Raw genomic sequence first — 10,324 nt, forward strand, 5'->3', positions numbered from 1 at the left:
AGGATAAATTGAGCGGGGGGAGAAACAAGTGCCAGTAACCCCAGACACCTCCACTGGTTTTAGATTTGCCCCCATCCACCAGCTAGAACTATCACTCCCTTGCTGGAAGAGAGTGATGGTGCTTCCTGTGACAGTCAGGTAGACCTCATTTCTCTCCTGGTGTCCTTTGCATCTGGACTAAGGGTGGATCCATGGACCACAGGAGCAGGTAAAGGTGAAGCCAAGTCTTGCATAAAGTGCGAGGCCAAAGTCTCATGTTGTGCCTCTTCTCTTCTGGCACGTGTAGGTTCCCAGTTTCCTTCCTCGGTGATGGGCACTGGCACAGAGTTGCCCTCAGCATCTCCTTGGAGAGGCTGGAGCTGCACGTGGACTGTCGGCTGGTGGACAGAGTGAGCTGGTCCAACTATTTTGGGATGGGAGTGACCACTGAGGGGCTCGTCATCATTGGAGGCCTGATCGAGTCCTTCGAGATCCCCTTTAAGGTGAGAGGGCAGAGCTGGGTGTGGGGACATGGTCTGCTCTGCAGTGAGGTTGCAGCTCCAGCTCTTGAAGGTGGGGGTGAAGTTTGATGACCCCAACCCACCTGTAAAGCAATCCCTGGCTATGAGAGGCTGGAGACACCCACCCCAGGCATTTCTCTCCCCTCTGGAGGGAGCAGGTGGGTAAACCATGGTTTCTGTGTCTCTCCCTCCCCAGGGTGCCCTGCAGCAACTGACCTTTGTGATGGGAGATGCAGCAGCAGCCGGGGAGCAGTGCCATGGCCACGGCTCAGCCTGCGGACCCTCCTTCAGCCTCCACCACCTCAGACCCTTGGAAGAGCTCCCATCAGCCTGGGCAGAGGTGTGGCTGAGGGCAGCTGGCACATCTGGGGCTGCCTGGCACAGCTGGGGCTCCTGGCACATGTTCCTCTTTGGTGTCACATGATTTGTTGTGAGGCTTTTATGGGGCTGGAGCGTGTTGCAGAAGGGAGCTGGGGAAGGGGCTGGAGCTCAAGGCTGAGCAGGAGCAGCTGAGGGAGCTGGGGGTGTCCAGGAGGTGAGGGGAGACTTTCTGGCTCTGCAACTGCCTGAGGGGAGGTTGGAGAAGAGGGAATCTGTCTCTTCTCCCAAGGAACAAGGGATAGAACAAGAGGAAATGGCCTCAAGTTGTGCCATGGGAAGTTTAGGTTGGATCTTGGGCACAATTTCTTCCTGGAAAGGGTTGTCAGACCCTGCCCAGGCTGCCCAGGGCAGGGGGGGAGTCTCCATCCCTGGAGGGATTTCAAAGCTCTGTAGATGATGCTGAGGGACACAGTTAGTAGTGACCTTGGCAGTGCTGGGTGAATGGTTGGACTGGGTGATGTTCAAGGTCTTTTCCAAACAAAACCATTTGATTATTCAAACACGAGGACCAACTCAGGGAATTCATGCAGCCTGGAATCCCTTGTGTCTGAGCTGAGATGCAAGGAAGTGATGGCATCCAGCACGTGGGGTGGTGTTTCTTTTTTCACCCAAACCCTCCCTTCAAGTCATAGATGGGTTTGGTGCAAAGGGAGAATGAGTTAAAGGGAAAGTTTCTGAGCCAAAGCCTGGGGGGGTGTGACTGTGTGTGCTCATGTGTTTAACACAGGAAAGTTTGGAGTAGAAGTTGAGTAATATTGCAGCTGGACCTTTGCTGCTGGGAGGGGGTGAAATTCAGGAATTGTACATCCCACTGAAATCCTTGCTGAATTACCCCCTTTGGTGCATCCCTCCTGTCCAAGGCTGGCTCCTCTGTTTTGTCAGCAGGGCTGGAAAATGGGGTGTTTGGGGGATTTGACTTTGATTACAGTGTTCAGCAGTTTTTCAAGAAATAGCTCAGATGACACAGTAAAGACATGAAGCCCCCAGGGCTTTCCTCAGGAGCTGGCCCAGGGAGACACCTCATCCCTCCAGGCCAGGTGGGAGGTGTCCCTGCCCATGAAGGGGGTTGAATCTAGATGATCTACAAGGTCCCTTCCAAGCCAAACAAGTCTATGGTATCTCAAAGGGTTTCGTAGCTGCCTGGAAAAGGGACAAGTGCCTTACATCAGTGTTTGGCATGAACCTTCCTGGTGTTGTAGTGAGGAGCTGTGCCAGGGGCAGGAACTGGGTGTGGGATGGGTATCTGCCCTGTCTGGGTCCTGCTCAGAGTTTCTTCCCTCCAGGATCCTGGTGCCAGCAATTCCCAGACAGCAAAGAGGGGTGGAGGTGACACTAGTGGAGCAGCCCTACAGCTTCTGCTCCACTGCCCAGGATGGGCTGCATCAATTGCTGTAGTTCTTATTTTTAAGAGGAGGACCTTAGGGAAAGCCCTGATCAGAAAGGGATTCACTGGGTGCTGGCTTTGCCAGGGAGGAGATGCAGAGGAGGCCAGGGATGTGATGCAGAGGAGGTCACCCTGGCTGCCTGCTCAAAGGAAGGGTAACCCCATGGTCATCCCCAAAATGACACCTGGCATTTCTCAGGCTGTAGCTCTGAGGTCAGTTGGACTCACTCCCTACAGCCAAGAAGGACAAATCTCAGATTCAAAAGCTCCAAGATGTGTCCTCTGAGTCTGCAAGGTGATGGGCTCCTCTTCACCTGCTCTTCATATCTGTAATATCCAGTGCTCTCTAGGCCTGGAGCACTCACCTGAATAGCCCCAGGAGCTTGTCCAGCAGGGAGGAGGTTTTATTTTAAGGATCAGTAAATTGCCTGCAGCTGGGAACCCATGGAATAATTCACCCCAGTCCCCATCCCTTGCTGGCCCCCTCAGGACTGACTAGCTACAAAGCCAAAAGGAACTGCAAAAACCAGCCCAAGTCTTGAGAGGTTTAATAAAGAGCTATTTCCTTTTGTCACTATGAATTCCTGGTTCCCAGGCTTCATTCCCTGGTTGCTTCCAATGTGCTCTCCATCCCTGGAGCCAACCTAGAGCACACACTTCAGTCAGTGCAGGTCCCTGGGCAGTGATGCTTCTCCTCTTTCTCTTCCCAACTGTCTAGGTGCTAAAAGAAACCAATGAGATCCAGGACTCATCTGCTCAGGTAGGACTCTTGCATGGGTGCAGGGAACCCTGTCCCTCTGGTGTGTCTCACCACCTCCTGGGGAAGTGGGTTGCTCTGACAAGCAAAAAGCCAAAAAACCCAGGGGAGGCTACTAGGTATTATTTGCTTCATTGGAAGGTCTCTCTTGAATGGTTTGAATGTGGCTTGAGATGTCTCTGAGCTGGTGGAGGCCAAGGTGGGTTTGGGTGACCTTCCTGTCACCAGACAGACTGGGTGACTTACACTGAGAGGTGGGTTCCTGGAGGTGGTGATGAGAGATGGATCAGGACACATCTCAGACAGAGGTGTTGGTGGCCCTGACAATGATCCTGGCTGCAGCTGCTGTGTTGCAGGGGAGGGAGAGCTGAGGGGAGCAGGGTGGCAGGTCTGTGTGGTGCAGGAGAAGCTGGAGGCTGAAGCTCTGCAGTGGGAGGAGATGGTTGTGATTCTGAGGGTTATAAAGCATCCCAGCTCCTGGGGCTGCTGGCAGTGGGAGAGGGGTGGCAGCTCCCGTGTCCTAGAGCTCCTTGGAGTGGGTCTGACCTAGCAGGAGCTTGGAGAATGTCTCCAGCTCTTCAGCATGCACTGGAGGGGATGAGTGATTGTCCAAAGGAGGCAGCCTGCAAGTCCCTCATGTTCCTGCTTTATTTGGGATTTCTAGCCAACCTTTCTTGTTCAAGCTCATGCAAACACACATCCTGAGGGGAAACCTGCCAGCAAATGTAACTTGAGATTTGTGTGTGTGTGACTGAGCAGTTCCAGGCCTTTCTGTGCACCCTCACCCTCCCTGGCACTGCTGTTGCCCATCTGGGGTGGTCTCTGTTCTCCTGCCTGGTTAGATTTTGCAGACTCCTTCGTGCAAACTGTCCCTCACAGAATCATCAGATGGTTTGGGTTGGAAGGGACCTTAAAGATCACCTAGATCCAACCCCCCTGCATGGGCAGGGACACCTCCCACCAGCCCAGGCTGCTCCAAGCCCCATCCAACCTGCCCTTCAACACTGCCAGGGATGGGGCAGCCACAGCTTCCCTGGGCAACCTGGGCCAGGATCTCACCACCCTCACAGGGAAGAATCTCCTCCTAATGTCTCACCTCAATCTCCCCTCTTCAAATCATACTGAACCTTTGTCTATTGACTGGAAGAAGTTTCTATTGGAAAAAAAAACAACAACCAACCAGCCACAACTATGTTTCCAGAGAGGAGACATTAGGCTTTGAAATACATTTTACCCAGCCTGACCTATCTGGAAACCAGGGCAGCATGTTCTGCTCATTGTCTGGGCTCCTGCAGCCAAGTGTGCTCCAAGCTGGGTTTGAACTTCTTTGCCATTTAGGAATCAGCTGAGTTTTTGGATCATGGTCTCCAGCCCTAGGAACTGGAAAAGCCCTGCACAAGTTTAGGATCATTACATCAATGTTGTTATCTCTGTCAATAAAACACTGTTAATCTCCTCAGGCAAGATACCAAGTTAGTTACATGGCAACTCTTTTCAAACCCATGGCATTAATTAGGTTATCTGTGGTTTCTTCATTAATGAGCCCCATGTTGGTTGCTCTGTTATTTGGCTTGGGCTTGGCTTGAGGGAAGAGCTCTGCAATTACTCAAGGCCTCCTGTTTGCCTTGTTGTTGGGGTTGTTTTTTAATTGCATCTTGGCACAAGATAAAAACTTTTCCCAGTCCCCTGGAGCTTCCCCAGCTTGCTGAGCCAAACTGGGAAGTCAGTGCTCGTGTTTGGGAGAGCCTGGTGGTTTCTCTCTGCTTGGTGGGAGTGATCAGGGAAGGATGAGGAGCCCCCCTCCCTTGTCACTTCTGGGATGGGAAGCATTTTGTTGTCACCTACTTATGTCATCTGGTTTGTCCCAAACCTGGGCAGAAACACAGCTCTGTGTTCCCATGCTGGCTGCAAGGGGCTGCAGTGAGACCCTGGGCTGCAGTGAGGGGTGCTCAGGTCAGAACTTTCTCCTGCCTTGTTTTCCCTTGTCCAGATCCATTTTCTACCAACCACAGACCCTGTGTTGTTTGCCACGTGCCACTTCCTTTTTTCTTCACTTTTATCACCCTTAATGGCTGCTTTCAATTTGTGCCCATTCACAGAATCATAGAATGGTTTGGGTTGGAAGGAACCTTAAAGATCATCCAGTCCCACCCCCCTGCATGGGCAGGGACACCTCCCAGCAGCCCAGGCTGCTCCAAGCCCCATCCAACCTGCCCTTCAACACTGCCAGGGATGGGGCAGCCACAGCTTCCCTGGGCAACCTGGGCCAGGGTCTCACCTCCCTCACAGCAAAGAATTTCCTCCTCATGTCCAACCTAAATCTCCCCTCTTCCAGTTTTCATCCATCCCCCTTGTCCTCTCCCTCCCTGCCCTTGTCCCAAGCCCCTCCCCAGCTTTCCTGGAGCCCCTTCAGGCCCTGGAAGGTGCTCTAAGGTCTCCCTGGAGCCTTCTCTTCTCCAGGCTGAACACCCCAACTCTCCCAGCCTGTCCCAGAGCAGAGCTGCTCCAGCCCTGGGATCATCCCCATGGCCTCCTCTCAAATCTCTCCAGGAGCTCCATGTCCTTATGCTGGAGGCTCCAAAACTGGACACAGATGCCACATCCTCACTGCCCAGATCCAGTTTCTTGGGGCTTAACCCCACTGGCCTTCTGCCTCTGCTCTCAGGCTTCTGACAACTCCTGAGCTGTTCACAGCAGTTCCCAACTTGTCTTTCTCAGCTGGTTCTTCTCTATGTTTGGCCTATTGAAAGGACCAAGCCAGTAATGCTATTGATTTTGGCTTTTTGTTGTGTTTACCCAGAACCAATGTAATTCACTTATGATTACTTGTGCCCAAGAGACCAGTAACTTCCAGCTTAGAGACCCTTGAGCTCACCAGAGGAGAGATTCCAGTACAGACCTTTCCCATGCCAGACATCAAAGCTGAGTTAAAAAACCACTTGTCTCACCATGTGGGAGCTCAAGGCTGTGCTGGGTGCAGGTTGGCAGGGCTGGAAGAAATTCTTTGCTGTGAGGGTGGTGAGAGCCTGGCCCAGGTTGCCCAGGGAAGCTGTGGCTGCCCCATCCCTGGCAGTGTTGAAGGGCAGGTTGGATGGGGCTTGGAGCAGCCTGGGCTGGTGGGAGGTGTCCCTGCCCATGCAGGGGGGTCCTCCCTGCCCTTGTCCCAAGCCCCTCCCCAGCTTTCCTGGAGCCCCTTCAGGCCCTGGAAGGTGCTCTAAGGTCTCCCTGGAGCCTTCTCTTCTCCAGGCTGAACACCCCAACTCTCCCAGCCTGGCTCCAGAGCAGAGCTGCTCCAGCCCTGGGATCATCCCCATGGCCTCCTCTCAAATCTCTCCAGGAGCTCCATGTCCTTATGCTGGAGGCTCCAAAACTGGACACAGATGCCACATCCTCACTGCCCAGATCCAGTTTCTTGGGGCTTAACCCCACTGGCCTTCTGCCTCTGCTCTCAGGCTTCTGACAACTCCTGAGCTGTTCACAGCAGTTCCCAACTTGTCTTTCTCAGCTGGTTCTTCTCTATGTTTGGCCTATTGAAAGGACCAAGCCAGTAATGCTATTGATTTTGGCTTTTTGTTGTGTTTACCCAGAACCAATGTAATTCACTTATGATTACTTGTGCCCAAGAGACCAGTAACTTCCAGCTTAGAGACCCTTGAGCTCACCAGAGGAGAGATTCCAGTACAGACCTTTCCCATGCCAGACATCAAAGCTGAGTTAAAAAACCACTTGTCTCACCATGTGGGAGCTCAAGGCTGTGCTGGGTGCAGGTTGGCAGGGCTGGAAGAAATTCTTTGCTGTGAGGGTGGTGAGAGCCTGGCCCAGGTTGCCCAGGGAAGCTGTGGCTGCCCCATCCCTGGCAGTGTTGAAGGGCAGGTTGGATGGGGCTTGGAGCAGCCTGGGCTGGTGGGAGGTGTCCCTGCCCATGCAGGGGGGTGGGACTGGATGAGCTTTGAGGTCTCTTCCAACTTCTGTGTTTCCTGCTGTGTCTCCTATGGGTTTGTACTCCCTCTGCTCCACCCATGGAGTAACTAGATGCTTCAGCCCTGGCCCTGCAGTTTCTCCAGCTCCTGGTTAATGAGACCTTGGCACCTGGTTAGGATAACATTTAAACCTGGTATTAGGGAAGTGGGGACAGAGCTTGATGCTGTACCTGGAAGCTGTTGGGCTGTCTGATCGCTGGCTGCTCACCATCTTCTTCCTCACCTGATGCCATCTGTCTTATCCACAAGTGACTTTCTTTTGAAAGAACTGGCTTTTAAACCTGGTGGCCTCTCTTTTTCACCAGTTCAACAGCAAAATTAGAAAGGCTCCCATGTCACAGGCCACTGGTTGGCAGAGCTTTCTTGCTGCAGGCATTTTCACAGCAGCCCATGAAACCCAAACCCAGTCTCCATGGCAGCAGCCAGTGCTGCAGATGAGAAAATGTTCTGAAAACCTGCCAGCACCTCCTGGCTGGTGGGTCCTGGGGACCAGGGCAGGTCCCTGCTCACCCTCAAGATGCTCCATGTGCAGTAAACTCCTGGACGTTGGGCTCGGTGTTGGTTTTGGAGCTGGGTGTGTGTGGCTGGCTTTGTGTGTGACCTGTCCTGCCTGTGAGCAGGGCCTGTGAAATCACCCAGCAAGGCTTTTACCTCTTGCTGGAGCACCTTGTGCTTTGAACGTGTCCATCCCTGTCCTTTGTGAACCTGGTGAATCCTTGTGGTGGCAAAGCTTTGAGCAGACCCTGCCTTCTGCACCTTCCCCCAGCTCCCTGGGCCAGTGCACACTGGATCTAGTGGCCAAATCCTCCTTCTATGGCTCTGCTGGGCCCTTTCCTTGACTCACTGTTAATTATTAACAAATGCCTTGAATAGAAGGAAGCTCCAGGTGAGACCCAGGCTGTGTAGAAGCCAATGGGTCTCCTGCAACCCAAAGCTTGGTGAGCACAAGCTTGAGGGTTCAGGTTGGGAAATGATGAAGATGCCAATGATCTCCAAGATCAAGCTTGGAAGTGAAAGGTCCTTATTTCCCCAAAAAAAGTGTCAGTGTGTGATTAAATGAAAGGAGAAAATGCAACTTGTGGAGTTTCCTGCAGCTTTAGGGGCTCTGATGCCATGGGAGGTGGAAGCCTGGAGCAGCTCCTGGTGCCCAGGTCACAGCAGACTGAGGGTTCACACCATCTCCATCATCTCCAATGATGCCCTTTCTGAATGTCCTGCATTGCTACAGCTCTGGGCATGAATGAAAAGTCTGGTTACAAATTAGAAGCCAAGAAATGTTCTTTGGGCAGAGCTGAATCCTCCTGTTACCCAACAGGACTAGAAATAACAAAGCCCAAAGCTCCCCAGGAACGAGGCCATTTAAAAAAACTGTTTTAATTGAAATTTACAAACAGACCAAGTCCCTGCCCCACATCAGCTCCTGTTTCTTGTTGTATTTACTCTGTGCCAAACCCAAAACTGACTGATACAGCTGGGATTGCAGTGGGTTTAATGAACCTGTGCTGCTGCAGGGAGAGGCTTGTGGAGGAGCATCTCATGTCTGGTCCTCACTTCCAAGTCTCATTAGTGGCAGGAGGAGGATGGGGAAGTAAATGCCTCCCCCTGAGATGGGGTTTCAGCCCCTTTCACGTTTCAGAGGTTCTTCTCCAGGCTGTTGGAGGTGGAGGGTTACAAATAAGGACAAACCTATTTGCTGGGCAGAGGTTGGGGGGTGTGTGTGGAGCTGCTGCTGGTTTTGCTGGGGTTTGCTGGCCAGTGATGCAGGCTGGGGACTGCATTGCTCAGGGAGGAGAGTGGCTGCTAATTACAGGGTGCTAATAGGAGCTAAGATTAGCATCTTAGACCACCCAGAAGCTCCTCCTGGATGAGAGCCACAGGAACTGGGTGCTGGGAAGATGGACAGCAGTGGTGTCTGTGGCCAAGCATCTCAGTGGGGCTGTTGAGGGGTTTGTAGGTGGGACTGAGGTCACCTCAACCAGGTCTGCCCTGGGTTGGGTGGTTCCCTTCTTCAGGTGGGTGTCCTTGCTAGGGGTGGGCAAGGACACAGCCCTGCTGGGCTGGGGAGGGGGAACCAGCTGCTTGCAGGTCCCTTGGCTTCCCCTCTGGCTCCTCTCACACCCTCCATGGGAAGGTGACCTTGCAGGGAAATCTGGTGGCTCATAATCACCAGCTGAACTATTTTTAAGACATAGAAATGATGGACTCAAGTTTTTAGCCTTTTTTTTTTCCCCTGCAGCTCTGTGTTTGATTTCTTGCCCAAAAGGACTTCATAAAATAAACTAGGGGGGTTTGTTTTGGTTTTTCTTCTTCAAATGCCATTGGTTTTAAAAAAAAAGAAAATCAAATGCTGTTTCAGAGCTGGTGTTACAGCTCTTCATTGACCAGCACCAGCTTCCAGTCATCCAGCAGGACCACAAACCCAGTTAGTTAAAGCTCATGGCACGGGGGCTCTTAACTGGATTAGAAATCTGGTGTTCCATGGGGGGGTTTTTACCCTCGTGCAATTGAATCCATTGATTCTGACATATTTGGGAAGATTAATTTAATTGAAGTTTCTGCTGGTTCCTGCTCTGGTTGGGCTGGGGGAACAGGTTTTAATACAAACTGTTGTTAATCCCTCAGGCTCCTTCTCCCTGAGGGCTGGGAGTGCTGTGTGTGGCAGGGAAAAAAGGGAAGAAAGGACCATGCTGTGTGTGAAGGGGCTGCAGGGTGGGGAGAGAGGGAGAAAGCCCTGGGGATGGGGGCAGGTTTCTGCTTCTCCTCAGCTCTGCACTCCCTGTTTTGCCTTGGGGCCCAGGGGAAGGAGAGGGAAGGCACAGATCAGGTAACTGGTGTGATGAGAAGGCACCAAAGGGTCCTGCCTTGTCCTCTGGAGAGCCTGGACTGCCCTGGGGGGCTGCAAATCTCAGCCTGCAGTGGGTAAAGCTGGTGGCTGGCAGCTCTGTCCTCACCCTCCCCAAAGCTTCAACCCTTCTTCCAGCAACCTTGGGGTTGGGAAAAAATAAATGCTCAGGGGCTTGATGTCTGTGGTTTCCTTGAAATTTGGGTCTTAGATCCATGAGAAGGGCTGTAGTGTTTTGTGGGCATGAGGTGGGGTTGGAGGAGAGGGAACCTGGCTGGGCTGGGCTGGTTTCTCGCTGGGCTGGGCTGGTTTCTCCCTGGGCTGTGCTGGTTTCTCCCTGGGCTGTGCTGGTTTCACCCTGGGCTGTGTGGATGCAGAGGATGCTCCTTCCTTGGTTATTTTCTACCCCTTGGGAATGGTTTCAGCCAAACCACAGGACTTTCTGCTGGAAAGCTGCTATGTTCCAGATGGAGTTTGGGG

The 10,324-nt window shown here is 52.6% G+C and overlaps 1 protein-coding gene across 1 annotated transcript in view; it reads left to right on the forward strand.

Annotated features, from left to right (window-relative positions):
* Positions 1 to 10,324, forward strand: part of COL27A1 (collagen, type XXVII, alpha 1) — a 96,050-nt gene that overhangs the window by 38,775 nt on the left and 46,951 nt on the right. Inside the window, exon 4 of the mRNA XM_009994350.1 lies at positions 287 to 482. Coding sequence (XP_009992652.1) covers positions 287 to 482 — 196 coding nt within the window. The remainder of the gene's footprint in view (positions 1 to 286; positions 483 to 10,324) is intronic.

The sequence above is a fragment of the Chaetura pelagica genome, unplaced genomic scaffold (assembly GCF_000747805.2).
Source record: "Chaetura pelagica isolate M959 unplaced genomic scaffold, ChaPel_1.0 scaffold132, whole genome shotgun sequence".
Lineage (NCBI taxonomy): Eukaryota > Metazoa > Chordata > Aves > Apodiformes > Apodidae > Chaetura > Chaetura pelagica.